The 18,138-nt window shown below is 28.3% G+C and overlaps 1 protein-coding gene across 1 annotated transcript; it reads left to right on the top strand.

Moving 5' to 3' along the window:
• Nucleotides 1–5,152: 5,152 nt before the first annotated feature.
• LOC126660554 (serine carboxypeptidase-like 7) lies at nt 5,153–17,263 on the top strand. Its single transcript, XM_050354118.2, has 14 exons — nt 5,153–5,265; nt 5,709–5,854; nt 8,642–8,718; nt 9,220–9,342; nt 9,929–10,031; nt 10,956–10,993; nt 11,076–11,177; nt 11,469–11,555; nt 12,487–12,633; nt 13,308–13,379; nt 14,164–14,288; nt 14,755–14,868; nt 15,130–15,184; nt 17,180–17,263. Exons 1-14 carry the CDS (start codon nt 5,153–5,155, stop codon nt 17,261–17,263), a joined length of 1,386 nt encoding a protein of 461 aa, XP_050210075.1.
• The last annotated feature ends 875 nt before the right edge of the window (nt 17,264–18,138 follow it).

Genomic DNA, 18,138 nt, shown 5'->3' with positions numbered 1-18,138 from the left:
ATATTTTAATTTAAAAGGCATTTATTAACTAATAGGGTTATATTAGTATTTTTTATATATAAATTAAGACAAAAGAAGCACTATTTTGGTATGTGTAATATTGGCTAAATGGACAACTAAAAAAGAACGGAGGGAGTATAAATTTAAAAATAGGACTTTATTGAAAACCAATTAGATTTTATAAAATAATTATAAAATTACGTGATTGACTTTTTTATTGGTTTAATACTTATTGACCAAAAACAATTGTATTTATACATGGCAGTGGTGGCGATATAAAATATATCGTCGACTGCGGCGGAGGACGAAGGAGAGGAGGCGGAGCTGGAGGGAGTTATAGAAAAGAAAAAAGCAGGTGACGGTTTTGGTGGGAATATGGAATGGATTTGATATTAATTCATGTTTGCCGGCGTTTAGATCCGTCTGTGAAGCTGCTGATTCCTCTATTATCTCCATTACCAAACGGTAAAAAAAATTGGAAAAGGTATTTATTCCTTGTTCATAAATTGTACCCATTTAATTATTTTTTATACAGATTCTATCTTTGCTTTATAGAGCTTTGTAATTTTACATTTTGAGTAGTTCTTTTTTTGAGAAATTCTTAGGTAGACTCAGTCCATCACGTCATCTGTGGACTAAGTTAATCATATTATAACACCTCATTAAAATGAGGATACTTTTGTAATATCATTATTCAAAAAGTGTATGCAAATAACAAACGAAATTACAAGAATACCCTCATTTTAATGATGTGTTATAATATGATGGGCTTAGTCCATGGATGACGTGGTAGACTGAGTCTACCTAAGAATTTCTCCTCTTTTTAAATTATATTTTTTGTTTTTTAGTAATACTTAAATATAAGTATTTTTTTTGTTTAATTTTGGTATCATGTTTCTATGTTAATTTTTTTGGCACAAAAGAGGAGGAAAAAATCTTTCATCTGTCCCAATAGAGTTGTCCACTTTGCCTTTAATCATACAATTTAAGAGAAGCAATTATTGTTCATAGGTTTTGTAAAATTTTCCTTACTTTTCTTGTCATACCCCTATTTAATATATGGTCCACTTTCAATTTACTTATTAGTGGATTTTAAATAGGGATAATATAGAATAAATGAGTGTAAAAGTTAGTTACTTTTTGAAAGTGGACAAGAATTTTGGGTCAAAAAAATTTCACAAAGTGGACAACTCTTTGGGACGGAGGGAGTAGTATGGAGGTCATGCACCAACAACTCTTGCAGCCCTGGCGGGATAACGGAGTGCACATTGCAACCAACAACATGATCTGGAGAAAGAGAGGCTGAGAAATCAATAACAAAGTTTGCTTCACGATAATCATGGCAGATTTTAACCTCCCATTGCATGTACAAGAAAGCTCGGATAGCATGAAGAATTATAAAGGAATTGCCAGCTAAAGACGCATCCGCAAGCTTCCGGAAAATATCTAGATTATCAATTTCTAGAATTATTCTTCTGAGGCCTAACTCCCAGCTCAACCGGAGGCCATTATACACAGCTCACAGCTCAACTTGAAGGACCGAAAAGCTCCCAATAGTCATCGAGAAGCTTCCCATCCAGCTACCCTAAGAATCTCTAATAATGTCTACAGCTTTGCCAAAGCCATTTCAGGAGTTAAAGGCTCCATCAATGTTGAGTTTCATCCATTGAATTGGAGGCGGATTCCAACTAACCGTGACAATGTTTCTCAACTCCTTTGTAACCATTAACAAGACATTTAGCTTTTTGACTATCATTAACCCGACTACTACCTTGATGCCCACCTTCACTATCAAAACTAGCCTAGATTGTCCAGGACCATAGCCGCCAAACACAGACTCCAAACATACACTTCCAGTTATCAGACTTACCTAACTCCGACTTGTCCAATAAATTGTCCATGAACCATTCTTTAAAAGGCGATGTCATAAACTGCTCGAATTTATCAGGGTGGACTAAGTCTTTCCAAACTTTCTTAGCAAAGTAGAAATCTCTGAGAACATGAATGGTGTCTTCATCTCCGTTTAAGCACCGATGACAAATCATATTTGCAGAAATGTATATGCGAGCACGCTCCGCATTGGTGAGAATCCTTTGGTGCAAAACCAACCATAAGAAATTTTGAATTCTCTTCAGCCCTTCCTACTGCTAAATAATAATCTAATTCTTGTTTTCAAGGTTCCACTCAAAATGAGAAAGAAAATGATAGGCATATTTGGTAGTAAAATTACCTAAAGGATAATGGCCCCAATACTTAAAATTTGTACCTCTGTAGTCTGAGGGGGAGGGTAGCTCACAATTTTCATATTATAGCAACTAAGAAGAAGGTGAGCAAAGAGCTCTAATTTCCATTTTCCTGCACCATCACTATATCTACTCACAATCCAATCTCTCTTAATTAGTAGGAATCACATTAATAGCAACCTCAACGAGCGTTTTATTATCATCAAGCCAAACATCTTCCCAAAAGCAGGTTTGATGACCATCAGCTATAACACACCTCACACATTGGCACACTTGAGTCTAAATTTTACTCAATGATCTCCACAGATGGGAGAAATCATTAACCAGCGAAAACTCCCAATGGTTCATCGACTCAAACTTATATTTTGCAGATAACACTTGTACCCAAAAAAAGTTCTGATTAGAAATTAGATGCCCGCCAATTTTTATTAGTAAAGCTTGATTGAAGGCTTTCATATTCTTGAAATCCAAATCACCATGAATCGTTTGCTGTCTAACACAATCCCATCTCACAAGGCAAACTTTCTTCGCATCGCCAAAAGAATTCCACATAAAGTTTATGCAATTTTTTCCTAAGACCTCACAAGTTGCTCGAGGAAGCATCATAGTCTGCATAGTGTACACCAACATAGACTGGATTATGGCCTTCCCTACAGTGCATCTACCGACCATAGAAAGAGAAGAAGCATTTCATTTAAAAAGCCTTTGAGAAACCTGACTACTAATTAGCAAGGAGTGATGTTTGGTAACCCTACCATAGAACAAAGGGACTCCCAAATACTTACCCAAGTTATCAGTCATCGAGCAACCCAAATCACTAGCCATAGCTCGACCAGCTGAAGGAGAAATATTGGTAGAGAAAAAAAACTTTAGTCTTAGCGTTATTAACTCTTTGGCCTGAAGCTGAGCAGAAGATATAAAGAACCCTTTTAACCACTTTCACTTGGGTCCCAGAAGTTTGACAAAAAAGTAGGAGATCATCCGCAAAGAAAATATAAGAGATCGGAAGTCTGTTTCTGCACAGCTTGATTGACTTCCAATTTCCCAGATTTATCTTATTAGAGATAATATGAGCTAATCTTTCAATACACAAGATATAAAGCTAAGGAGAAATGGGGTCTCCTTGTCTAACCCCTTGAGACGGCTTGAATTTTCTCGTGCAACAGCCATTCCAAAGGATGTGCATAGAGGGAGAAGAAACACAATCCATAATAACATTCCATAATAATAAGAAAGTCTATATCTTCAAGAGTATCAGAGATGAAATCCTAGATCAGCCTATCATAAGCCTTCTCAAGATTGATTTTGATAGCCATATACTTCTTTTCCCTTTTATTTTCCTCATCGAATGAATAATCTCTTGAGCAAGAACAATATTGTTGGTTATATGACATTGGGACAAAGCTGGTTTGAGTATGACCAATGATCTTCAGCAAAATATTCTTGAATCAGTTGACTATGAACTTAGTGATGATCTTGTAAGTAACGTTGCATAAGCTAATAGGGCAGAACAGCTTCAGCGATTGAGGATTCTCACATTTAGGAATAAGGTCTAACAAAGTTTTATCAGCTCAGGAGGCAATCCCCATTAAAAATACCTTTAATAAGCGAGCAGATTTTATTGCCAACAATACTCCATTGGCTTTGAAAGAAGAGAGAATGGAGACCATCACAACCTAGGGCTTTCAGAGGTTTCATTTCAAAAAGAGCTTAGTATATTTCTTCACTAGAGATAGGTGTAGGAGTTTAATTTGGTTTCCTTCAAGGAGGTTACGGAACAACCCTCTTTGAAGAGACACAACTGCTTGGTTTTGAGATTTTGAGTAGAGGGCCTCGAAATAACCAAGAGCCATATTTTGTAACATTGTCTGGTCTTCAATAAAATTTACATTATCGTCCATAAGCACCATAATTTTATTAGACTTGCATCTCTGAGCCACTCTTTCTATGAAAGAAGTGAGTGTTTCTGTCTCTATCAATGGTCCAATCCGCCCTTGATTTTTTGCATCCACATAAGGTTTTCTTGCTACAAGATATCATCTAACTCTTGCTTGAGCTCATTTTCCAAGTGAATGAGTCTTGGAGTCTTATGAGAATCCAGAGCTCTCTGAAGCCTTGCAATACAATTAAGTACTTTTTTTTTCTAGAAGATGTTACCAAAGACATTATAGTTCTAATCTCTGGCCTTATTAACAAAACAATTCACATTTTGCAAGTCAGAGCTGGAATTGACCTATTGCCCACAAATCATCTCCTGAAACCTGTCATCCCGAAGCCAAGCAACTAAGAATCTAAACGGCTTTGAAGAATTTTGAGAAGTAATCTGGTTATGCAGGTTTAAAATCAATGGAGAGTAATCACTTTTATCCTTTGTTTATCTAACCGATAAAAAAAAGATAAAAATCAAACATTTTTAAGTTTTTCATTACAGCTATCAAGCCAGACGTTTCCAATTTCATCATATTTATAAACACCGTATCAAATTACGTTTAATTTTGGATTGTCATGTTATGCATGATAATGCATGTAATTTTTACTATCGTATAAAACGTTTTTGCAAAATGAATACGCCGCTCCTACAATAAATTTTAAATGTGTAGTCTGTAGAACTCGAAATGTGATTGGTCTTTCCTACAAACCTCTTATTTCATTATAAAAATTTAATTATATTCTGAATCATAAGAGTCATGAATAATTTGCATAATTATTAAATATCCTACTAAATTAGTCAACCTTCTCAAGTTATTATTACCATTTGCATATTATTCAAAAATATTTTACCATATAAATCATTAGAGACATATGCACACCCTAGTGGTGCAATATAAAAGAAGCCACCAACACTTTTATTTCTCCATCACATTAAAGAATACTAAATAAATTGAACTTTTAATAGTAAAATTGATAAGATGTTTGTTTATGTGCTTGTTTTGCTGAGTATTTCAAACATTTGTTTGTCCCAATCAATTGTTAAAACTCTACCTGGATTTGATGGAGATCTTCCTTTCAGTCTTGAAACTGGGTATGTGCTTGTTTAATTTTTGTTCTTACTGAATTCAGTTTTGCTATTAACAATTAATTAATTTTTTTGATGTTGATAATTTTGATTATTTAATGATTAAATATGATTATTTTCATTACGTCATGAGGTTAATTAACATTTACAAACAATTTCGAGAAAGGAGGGTGTAGGGTGGGCTCCCGCCCTCCTTAGTAAGTCAGAGTCTTCTAAATAGTTCAGTTATCGTCCGGGCGCCTCCTAACAATGCTAGCCGTTTTTTCGAGCTTTTCTAAAGAATAAAATTTAGTCAATTAATTTGTTTATTTTCTGTCTTTTATTATGTTACTCGGGTTTGTTTTATTAGTCAAATGTTTTTTTCTTGGATAAATGATTAGTTTAATTTTTTTCTTTGAATAAAAATTCGAATTTGTCGCTGATTATATATTTGGTATGTTTTAATTAAGATATGTAGGTGTTGGAGAAAATGAAGAGGTGCAAATGTTTTATATGTTTATGGAATCAGAAAGGAGTCCAGAAAATGACCCTTTTATATTATGGAATATTGGAGGACCTGGTTGCTCTAGTCTTAATGCTTTTCTCTATCAAAATGGTAATTTTTGTCTCTGCCTTCAATTGCAAACTATAATGAGCAATCATCTGAAAAGTGAGCAAATTTCATGCAAAAAAATTTAGATATAATTACATTTTAAATTCAAAATTTTGTATTTTTTTATCAAAACACGATCAATTGTTTTAATTTTTATAAGTATATTTGATTTGAATTTTTTTTTGTAATTATAACTAAAATTAAATTTTTTTAAATTGTAACTTTTACATAAACGTTTGGTTGTAATTGATAAAAGATTGAAAGATTTGCATTTAAAATAAAATTAAAAGTTTTGGTTAGTTATAATTGCAAAAAAAGATTTGGTCGTAGATAAAAAAATACAAAGTTTTGGATTTAAAATATGGTTAGGCCAGATTAAATATTAATTTTTGAATAGTAAAATTATTAATTATACAAAATAAAATGACTTTGTTTGTTACTATTTTTATTATTTATTAATGAATTAAAATAATTTAATTGAATATTATATAGGATATTAAAAAAACAAATCCTAACGTTTCACTTTTTTAGCGATTTAAGCCTAACGAATAAAATGTTACGAAACAAATCATAACCTTTCCATTTTTTGTATTTTGTAGCCTCATCCCGAATTCCGGTCATTTTGTCATCTTTTTTAGGATATATAGTGCAAAAAGCGAAAGTTTACAATTTTATTGCGAAATTTTAAAACGTTGGAATTTAATATGCTAATAATATGACTGCCACATATACAAATAATGGCCAAAAAACGGTTCGGTTATAAAATGCAAAATTTAAAAAGATTAGAAATTTTTTCGTAATATTTTAAACGTTAGATTTAAATCGCTAAAAAATAAAGCGTTATGATTTGTTTTACTATTACCCCTATTATATATAAGAGAGTTGGCTGCACTTGAACTTTAAATTTTAAACTTTAAAAACAAATCTACCAAATTTTGTGAAAATTTATGAAAATTTGATATCTATACATACCAAAAGGTTGAAATCTTGACATCTAATCTAGTCTGGGATTTCATTAGAGTTTAAATAATAAGGAAATATTGTTTGGAAGTCATCAGATTTTTCTACCAAATTAAAGTGATTTAGTTCACGTAAAAAGCAGCCATAAATGGATATTTTCTCACATAAAAAATGACAAAAACATCATTGCATGCAAGCCATTCGGGATATTGCCCGTCTATTTTGCCCTTTCTTTTCATATTTTTGTCGCCAAATACCTTGTTTTATCAGCTATACTGTCTTTTGTGACGAATATCTTTTGATGCTAAAAGGTTTGAAACTTTGCGATGTCAAAATGAATTATTTTTTTGACAGAATGTCAAAATGAATTTAAGCCCACGATATGTTTTTCGTTCTTATTACTTCTCGCAACTTCTCACCAAATATGTTTTGTTTTTTTTACTTTCGATGGACGGACTATACTGCTAATGTGACGAAAGTTTTTTCCTACTAAGAAGTTGCATTTTCAGTGACAAAAATTTTGTTATTATGCCGTTGTTTTTTTTTATGGTTAATTCTATATAATAAAATTACCATCTTTGTACATTTTTTCATTTCAATCACGTCCTTTAAAAAATGACAAATAAAATCACCATATTCTAATTTTTTGCAAATCTATCACTAATATGAAAATCCGGTATCTTTTTTCTTCCAAATAAATGTCCTAATCTGACTAATGTTCTAATTAACACAAAAAAATATCTTCATCTTACTCATTTCTTGTTAATTCCGATTGTCGAGTCAACAAAGATAAATATATTTTCACATTTGTAATAGATTTGTAAAAAAATAAAAGGCTGTGATTTTATTTGACATTTTTTAAATGACGTGATTAAAATAAAAAAAAGTGTAAAAATAATGGTTTTATATAGAATTAACTCTCGTCAACTAGTCCTTTTTAGCCTCTCTTCTCTCTTTTTTTCTCTGAAAAACCCTAGCCGTCCATAACTTTTTTTTCAATTCTTTTTCGGCTGCCGTCAATGGTTTAGGTAATGCCATTGACGGTAGCCATCTTTTCTTTTATGTTATTTTAATTTCATATAGTATAATAAGTAGCCAAAGTTTTTTCTTTTTTTTTTCTTGATGGATTAATATTTATCGACGAAACGCAAATCCAATTGAAATTTTCATAAATCAAGAATCGAAGATAAATTGGAGATCTTTCAACAACAAAGATGAAATTGTTCATGGGCTATAGTAGTTTTTTTATTGTTTTAATATTGTATTTTGTTTTGAGAATTCTATTTTGTCCTTTCTATATGAAGGGTTTGTTGTCCTTTCTATGTGAAAGGTTGTTGTCCTTTCTATGTGAAAGGTTGTTGTCCCTTTTTTATGAAGGGTTTTCATGTGTTGGTTATATCCGATGTCACGGTAGTTTCTGATTTTATAAATCAGTTTGCGGTTGATGGTGAAGATTGAGCGAAGAACGGTACTTTATTGGCGAAACAGTTAGATAATTTATTTTTTTATTTTCGTAAGCAGATCTGCGAATCAGGCAGCATGTTGTCTGTTCCATGTCAGGTCATCGGGTTTAGTTTTCGAATTTTCCCGAATTTCTTACAAATGTAACTGTTTCATATTCGATTAATGAAGTTTGATGAATTCTCAAAAAAAAAAAAAAATATAGAATTAACTCTCTCTTTTAGATAATATACATACATCTTTTTTTTTGAAATCAAATAACATGCATCTTATTAACAACAATTACTACGTTTGTAATATTTTGTAATTAAACTTATACTTGATATTCTTCATTCTAATACAAGCTTACATTTGTTAAATATTTTGCAGGTCCCCTAAATTTCAATTACGAAAACATCAGTGACAACAAGCCAACATTGATGCTAAATCCATATTCATGGACCAAGGTGATTAGGCTCATACGCTTTACTCTAAAAATAATTTTTCGTTTGATTTTGAATAAAATAAGACTATCAAAATCAAATTTTAAACTTTGGGTAGACCTAGTATTTATTCTTTTTAATGGAATCTCGATAAATTTTATAATTGTGAGTAATGGAAGAATAAGCATATGATATATCATTTCACCGAGTTTACAATATCATTCAATTAGGCCCTATAAAATTGCATAAACATCTTTTTTTTTTTAGCGATTAAGTAATGTCTCCCTAATATTAATTTGAGGAATAAGCAAAGAGTACAAAACCAAATCCTTCGTGACAGAAATATTTGTCAGAATATTACTAGATTTGACCGACTAAAAAGTAACTGTCACATATATTTTATGAAATCTGTCATAAATTTATAACGGAAAATTTTGTCACAAAATATTTGACCATTCTATCAAAAAGATTATAAATTAATATTATTATCTATAACAAAATAAAATTTAAATAAAATTTTCTCAGTTGGCAAATGTAATATATTTGGATTCACCTGTGGGTACTGGATTTTCATATGCAACAACTTCTGAAGGGTATAAAACTGGTGATCGATCATCAGCAGCACAACTCTATGATTTTCTGAGAGAGGTTAGTAAAATACCTACCGACATATTAATACATTTGTCTTTTAGTTTCATTATCCAAAAAATGACCTCCTTGCAAATGGAAAAACATTGTAGTTTTGATAATTTTTAATCCAAAAAAATGAATTATGATTTTAGTCCAATTTATTAATTACTTAATTTGTTGTGTTTGTAATATTTTTAAAAATGAATCAAAAAAAATGTATACATGCATTTAAAATCTTATTTTATTTTCATATTTTTACACAAATCATATATCAACTAAGTTTTTTTTTTTGAAAAAATGAGACTTAATTGTTGTCGGTTTTTAAAAAATTGAGGTAATATTTATGAAATAAAAAATTGGTTAAATTAAGTAAACGAGTACATTTTTATATCTACACTTCTTATTTTCATTTATGTACTATTAATTACCTAAAATTTATTTATGTTATTATTGGATCAGTGTTTGAGATTCAAACTTGTAATTTAACTTCAAATTGTTATAGATACACATTAACAGCGAATTTGGATTAAATTTGACAGTCCAATCTCAATGTAAAACTGCAAATCTTAAAATTATTAAAATGTAATGATGTTCCATATTGCAGTGGCTTATGGCACACCCCAAATTTATATTAAATCCATTATATGTTGGTGGTGACTCTTACGGTGGTATAGTTGCTCCTGTTGTTGTTCATGAAATTTCTATTGGTAAGAATAGAGAAACAAAAAGGATTTATTGTCACAAAATACACAACCTTTAGTAAAATTTATAATCTAATCTTATTTTTAAAATTTTTTATAAAATCATACACAAACTTTCAAGTTTTTATAATTTTGTGTATGATACTTTTTTGTTTATAATTTCATGCACAATTTTTTATTGTTTTTAAAATTTCAGACAACTCAATCATTTGAAGCCTATGTATTTAATCAGAGAAGAGACCATATACACATAGTGTATAACGGTTAATCACATTAAATTTAGATGATTGAGTTGCCTGAAACTCTAAAACAATCATACATAATATTGCAAACATTAAAATATACTTCAATTGCAAAATTTATTAAAAGTCGTGCACTTTTTAGTTATTAATCAAATATTAACATAAATAAATGAGAATATTACTCTAAAACTTATCACGTTTGTTATAATTCGCAGGTTGGTACCCCTTATTTAAAAATTAAATGATTTGGTACCTCAGTTTTGATTTTGAAAAATATAAATTCCTTCTGTTAAAAATAGGTACCAAATCGCTAACAGAATGAAATGTGAAGTACCAAATTATTTGAAAATGAAGTACCAAATCGTTTACATAATTAAAACTGAGATATCAAATTGTTTATATAATTGAAATTAAAGTATCATATCGTTTGAAAGTAAATTTCAAATTATTAACAGAACTAACAAAAGTGTCTTATAATTTATAAAATCATATTTGAGGTATCAAATCGTTTGATTTTCAAATAAGGGGTAACAAACTGTGAATTATGATAAACGTGAGGAGTTTTAGAGTAATTTTCTCTAAATATATTTTATTTTGGCAAATAAAATTATATATTTTCATTTTTATTTTTTTGAAACTACATTTTTTTGTTTTATTTGATGAAAGTGTTTCTTATTTTATATTTCAGGGAATGCTAAACAGAATGAGCCTCAAATAAACCTTCAAGTAAATTTTTTTTTTAATTACAAAAAATTAAGTGTTATTTAGTTTTGTACTTGATAAATTTTACTTTTTCAAATTAAATTAGGGATTTATATTAGGTAATCCAGTCACTCATTTGGACTTCGATTTGAATTCAAGAATTCTTTATGCTCATCAAAAGGCTATCATTTCAGAAAAACTCTATAAGGTATCGATTACACCGGCATTATAAATTTTACATATTTATTATTTTTATCAATTTTAATTAGATATTTTAATACTATTAATTGAACTAGCTGATTTTAATTATTTTAGTTATACATATCCACTTATCTGAGTAAATTTAATTTAATTTTACTTACGTGACAATTATTAAATGATTATAATTTTTATTTTTGTCTTTATTTTTAATTAAAATATAAAACACAAATTTTTATCAGAGTTGTCTTTTTGCTATATGAGTGCACTGACTTTAAATCATACAACTTGTTATTCAAAGGAAACCAAGGAACATTGCAAGGGCAAGTATATGAATCCAGATCGAAGAAACACAATATGCATTAACAATCTTCAAGCTATCAATAAGGTAAGACTATCTTTTGTTCACTAACAGCTGATGAACAATCCTTATATTTTTAATAAGTTGACGGAAATTAATTAATATACCTTAAAATATAAAAAGTGTATAATTGTAATGATTAAAGTATTAAACTGATTAATTAACCACTTAATAGTAACACTCGAAGGGGCGCTGCCACATAGCATATTGTAGGAATTCTTGTTGCCTGGGCAGCAGAAAAAATTATGAGCAAATTACTATAAAACTCCTCACGTTTATCATAATTCACAGTTTGATTTTCTTTATTTGAAAATCAACGATTCGGTACTTTAATTTTGATTTTTTAAACTATAAGGCACTTCTATTAGTTCCATTAATACTTTATTTACTTTCAAACGATTTGGTATCTCAGTTTCAATTATGTAAACGATTTGATACCTCACTTTTAATTATTTTAATAATATATTTGCTACTTTATTTTCAAACGATTTGGTGTAATTTGAATGAATTCAGTGTATGTATTGATCTGTATGGTAAATAATATACACATAATACAACCTGATTTCAGGCATTGATATTGCCTAAGTATGATTTGACGAAATCTATTTCAATGATAGGAATACAACCAGTACACATAATTGTGTAAATGATTTCCTTACCAAATATAACTATTTTAATATTTGGTACCTCGCGTTTCATTACGTTAACAATTTGGTAACTATATTTAACAGAAGGGTCTTATAGTTTACAAAATCAAAACTGAGATACTAAATCGTTTGTTTTTCAAATAAGGAGTACAAAATTATGAATTATGACAAATGTGAGGAGCCTTAGAATAATTTGTTCAAAAATTATTCACAAAAAAGTGCCCTGTAATTATTAGTATTATCATCTTTGAATTTTGTATAGGTATTACTACAATTAAACATTATAATCCAAAATTTAATGATATATGCAGACGTTCGAAAAAATGTACATGTATAACGTAATGGAACCGAAGTGTGCATGGGATCTAAGTGCTTTGCTGGGAGATAATAATCTACTTGAAATCATGCGAAAAACTGGTGACTTTACAACATCTCAAAATTCAATTGAATGGTGTAGAGTAAGTTATCTTCATATCCCTTTCTATAATTACTTGCATCTATATAAGGGTGAGCAAAATTTTGATTAAATTGAGTTAACACGATTTCGGTTAATTTGATTAAAGATTTTCGATTAATTATATATTACATATTGTATAAATTCAGTAATCGAATTAAATGATTTTTTAATTTATTTTATAATTATTCTTTATATTTTATCGATTTAGCCGAACTGACCGAATTAACTGATTAATTCAAGTTGTTCAATTTTATATTTTTAAGATTTTGATCTAAAAGTTTTAGTTCATTTGATTGGTACGTTAAAAAAACCATATAAATTAATTTCGATTAGATTGGTTATCTTTAACCAAACTGAACTGTTTGCTCGCCCCTTCTACACCATATTTCTCCTTTTTACTAGTTGTCTATTTTGAAAAAAAGAAATATACTTCTAAAAAGTAACAATTTTTAAACTAAATTTTTCTATACGATTCTTAATTAAAATTCACCAATAAAGTAAATTGAAAGGGAACCCTATTGAAAGGGAACCCTACTTTAAATAAGAGTATGATGAAAAAGTAGAAAAACAAATTATAAAATCCATAATAATGATATTTTTTTAAATTGGAAAGTGGACAATTATTTAGCTTTCAATTTTTATTTATTTTTCTAAGAACAATTATTAATTTTGTAGGATTTTAAGCTAGTGTATGTTCACTTTTGGGCTAATGATCAGAGTGTCCAGAATGCTCTTCATGTTCGAAAGGTATGCATGTATACCAATTTACTAATTACTATATTATTAGAATAATGGTATGTAGACATAAAATAAAGCTCAGTTTTCTTTTACAGTCTATAATTTTGAAGAGCATAAATAACACTAAAATAATGGTTTGTAGACATAGAATTAACCTTATTTTTCTTTTATGTTCTAGATTTTCAGAATCACCAATTTTTACTTATTAGTTTCAATTGTAGCTATGAAGAGCATATTTAAACTTCTTTTACTCTACTTTGAACAAAAAATTAAAGAAATAGACTAAAATTGATAAATTCGAAAAATTGACCATAAATCAAAAACAAAATGTAAGGTAATTTTAAATAATTAAGACTAAATTTAAGGTGTACCATCATAAATGGTATTGTGATTTGTAATTTTAGCTCGAGTTTTAAATTTGGATAATTTTAAATACGAACTACAATTTTTTGCAATTCAAACTATCAAATAAATATTCAGTTAATATAAGGATGTGAACGTCAGAAGATGTCACTATCTCAGTATCTAGTTAATTTTATTATTTAACAAACTGCTCGATGTTTTAATTTACAGAAAAATTGATAGTTTGTACTTTTAGTTGCCAAATTGAAAAATTTGGGTTTAAGATAATAAATGACATTAAAATTCATTATTTTTTTGGCCTTGATTTAAATATCACAGTGTTTACTGTATTTTGCAATTTTAACACAAATTTTTAATTTTCGCAATAATAAACATCTACTTGTTCAGTTGTATCAATTTTGCTAATATTTTTGGAATTTTAATTGTTTAGGGAACAATACAGGAGTGGATAAGATGCAATGCTAGCCTAGTTAAGTATCAATATGATGTTTTTCCATCTGCTCTTGAATATCACAGAAACTTCACTAAGAGGGGTTACCGTGCTTTGATTTTCAGGTACATCAACTATCCGAAGTTATTTTTATGTCACTTTGATCCATCTATTAAAAAGAAATCTGCAACGTTTTTGACAATAACATAATTTTTTAAAAAATCGGACAATCTAATATAAAATTGTCGATAAATATTTGATATTTTTAAAAAATTTATGAATTATATCTTGTTATGGACTATTATTTTGTAAAAATAATTTAATGGACTAAAAGATATCTTATTTTCATCAATTTGATGCTTCATCTTTTTTGTTTAACTTTTGGGGACAATTGACACATATCAAAAAAAATGTACCAGGCTGACACAATTTTTTTAATGAGATATGTTTTTCAACTTGATTATATTTTTGGGTAATATTAATTTATTTTACCTCGTATTAATGTTTTCATGCAATTAATTAGTTTTTTTTTTTTGAATAATGCAATTAATTAGTTTAAGCAACCTTTAAATTATTGTTCTCCTCCTATAGTGGTGATAATGACTTGGCTATTCCACATTTGGGCACACATCAATGGATAAAGTCTCTAAAATTGAAAATGACAAAAGATTGGAGACCGTGGTTCATTGGTGATCAAATTGCAGGGTTAGTATGTCTATTATATAATTTATATATATATATTAATTATAAATCTAACAGAAGTTCTTTTATTAGTTTTAGATTTGTATAGAAATTCGGATAGTATTTTTCTGTTTTAGTTTATACTTTTTTTTTTGAAATCGTAGCGTTAAATGGCGTCAGCTATTTGAATAATGGAGTTTTTATCACTTTTTGTGATTTTTAATAAAACTTTTATTCATTAAATTATTTTTACAATTACACTAAATTAGTTAATTTTTTATGCAGCAATGTAATTACATATTCAAAGAAGAAATACAATTTGACATATGCCACTATAAAGGTAAGTTTAGTTACTATCTGGTACGTCTTTGAGATATCTTTTATATTCCGATAAAAATAAAATATACAAAAAAGTTAGCTATTGTTGTTATGAGGAATTTTTATATAGACTCAGTCTACTACGTCATCCGTAAACTAAATCTATCACATTATGACACGTCATTAAAATGATGGCAATCTTGGAAATTCGTTTGTTACATATTTAGACCTTTGAATAATAATATTACAATATTGCCATCATTTTAATGACATGTCATTATATGATAGGTTTAGTCTACGGATGACGTGATAGACCGAGTCTACCTAAGAATTTTTCTGTTGTTATAGATTGCCTAACGATTAATTTAGGTTGACAGTTGAGAGAAATTTAAGAGTATTTATAAAATTTTATAATTTTCAATGCGTATTTATAAAACTGTATAATTCTATAATCTTATATATTTAACAAAAGAAAACTAATAATAGGTTTAGTTGTTTTTAAAAGCACAGATTTTGTCATCTCTGGCAAATTTAATACATAATCTTTAATTTTTGCAATATTGAATATCAACTTTTGGTATTTTATATTTCAAAATACTGAGTAATTTTCTCTTAAAACATTGCAAATGTAGACATTGAAACGATATACCTTTTGATGTCTATGTGACTATTATTAGCAAAGTGAACTTATCTATCCGCAATTATACATAACTTTTTTGTCAAATAAATCGTGATTTTTAAATTTCGCCAATTTGATCTGTCATTTATTCAATTTTTGCCAAATATACCCAAGGCTTGAGTATACTTGAGTATATTTGACGACGATAGCTTAAATGACGGATCAAATTGGCAAAATTTAAAAATCATGGTATATTTCACACATAGACTATATTTGTAGGTAGATAACTTCATTTTTACCAAAAAGTATTTGATATTTCAAATTACAGAAGTGATAATTCGTATTTAAAATTGTCAAAGTTAAAAATTTATATTAAAAATTTAAATATGCTAAATTTTGTGATTTTCAAAGAAATGAAGCCTTAATTCACTTTTTTTTTGAAAATGCGTACATTTCATGTCTTCTCTCTTTTCAAATAATTTATAAATGTTTGATAATTATGTCACAAAAATCGCTCTTTTAAATTTTTATTCATCAGACTATTTCCGTTAAATAAATTATATACATATTTTATTTATCAATTCACAATTATAATCCAATTGCCAAGTTTATTATAATTTTAAAATGTTATCAGCATGATCTATTATTTTTCAATTACTGTCAAATATGTTCAAGTTTTGTTGTTGGTATGTGACATGGTGCAATGTTGTATATGTTAAATAGGATTAATTTTAGGGTTAATTCCATATAAAATCACCATCTTTATATGTTTTTTCATTTTATCACGTCTTTTATATAGTGTCAAATAAAATCATAACCTTTCATTTTTTGCAAATCTATCACGAATGAGAAAATCCGGTGTATATTTGTTAACTCGACAACCGGAATCAATAAGAAAAGAGTAAGAAAAATGTATTTTGTGTATTGATAGGGCATCACTCAAATTAAAATATTTATTGGTGAGGAAAAAGACATCAAATTTTACTCATCGATGATAAATTTGCAAAAAAAATAAAAGGTGGTGATTTTATTTGACACTTTTTAAAATACGTGATTAAAATGAAAAAACGTGTAAATGTGATGATTTTATATGGAATTAACTCTTAATTTTACAAACACGGACTTATGTGTTCAGTTATGTCACTTTGGACGAGTTACATGCATATTTGCTACAAAATAAAAAAAATAACTTGATAAAATTTAACATCATAATATATTTGTAAAACTCCCTAACATCATTATATAACATAGATAAATAAAATTTGTCTAATTTATATTTCATTTAAAAAGTCCTATATCATGAAATTTAACATCATTATATAATATTGATAAATAAATTTCGCCTAATTTATTTTCTATTTTTAAATGCCCTAATATATATTTATTTTTCTATTACAGGGAGGAGGTCATGTAGCTACAGAAATAAGGCCAAAGGAGAGTTTTGCAATGGTAGATAGGTGGTTAGCTTTTAATTCACTTTAAAAATGTACTTGTTCTATTGCTTGAAGTTGTTAGGTAATATTAGTTTGAATTAAAAAAAATTGCTATTTTTTCAAGTGTACTCTCTGTTAATTTATGAAAATAATATAATAATATAAAATAAAAAATGTAATATCCTATATTTTTGATTGTCAGTTTTGCTACATGTCGTAATATTCGTAAGTAAAAATTATGAAGTTTAAATATATATTTGGGCTAACAATAATAATAATAATAATAATCATTATTCGGATAACTTATTTAAATTTATTGAAGTTTTAGTATTAAATTTAAAATATAATTTGATAAATAATTAAATGAGACTAAAGTGTATTATTACAAAGGAGTAATGTAAGAAATTTGGAATATATTATTTAAAAATCCCGAAAAAATTTCAAAATGGGTACTGAATTATGTGAAATGTTACAAAATGGACACTAAACTACGTGAAATGTTACAAAATGAATACTATCAGTCACTTTTTGCTGGCGTGGCTTCTTCCTCTGTCAAAAAACACGTGGCTGAGGGTATTCATTTCTCGCATAGTTCAGTATTCATTTGTAACAAAAAAAATTCAGTACCCATTTTAAAATTTTCGTAAAAGTTCAGTACCCTTAGAAGTTTAATACCCAAGAAATTTCATTGTTTTTGGTTCATGTTTGGTTATTAGAGTGGTAGCTGAAATGAGCTTATCAATTAATACAGTTAAATAAAACTTTAATTGAATAGGATAATTTTTGAGATTAGTCAGATAAAACTTTAAAAATTCAGTACCCATTTAGTTTTGATTAAACATTAACTATGCTAATTTTTGAGATTAGTTAAATGAAACAAGAAATGAATAATGACTTGGTTAAAAATAGAAATTTGTTTAACAT

Source organism: Mercurialis annua, linkage group LG8 (genome assembly GCF_937616625.2).
Source record: "Mercurialis annua linkage group LG8, ddMerAnnu1.2, whole genome shotgun sequence".
Lineage (NCBI taxonomy): Eukaryota > Viridiplantae > Streptophyta > Magnoliopsida > Malpighiales > Euphorbiaceae > Mercurialis > Mercurialis annua.
This window is presented reverse-complemented; position numbering and strand designations above follow the sequence as displayed.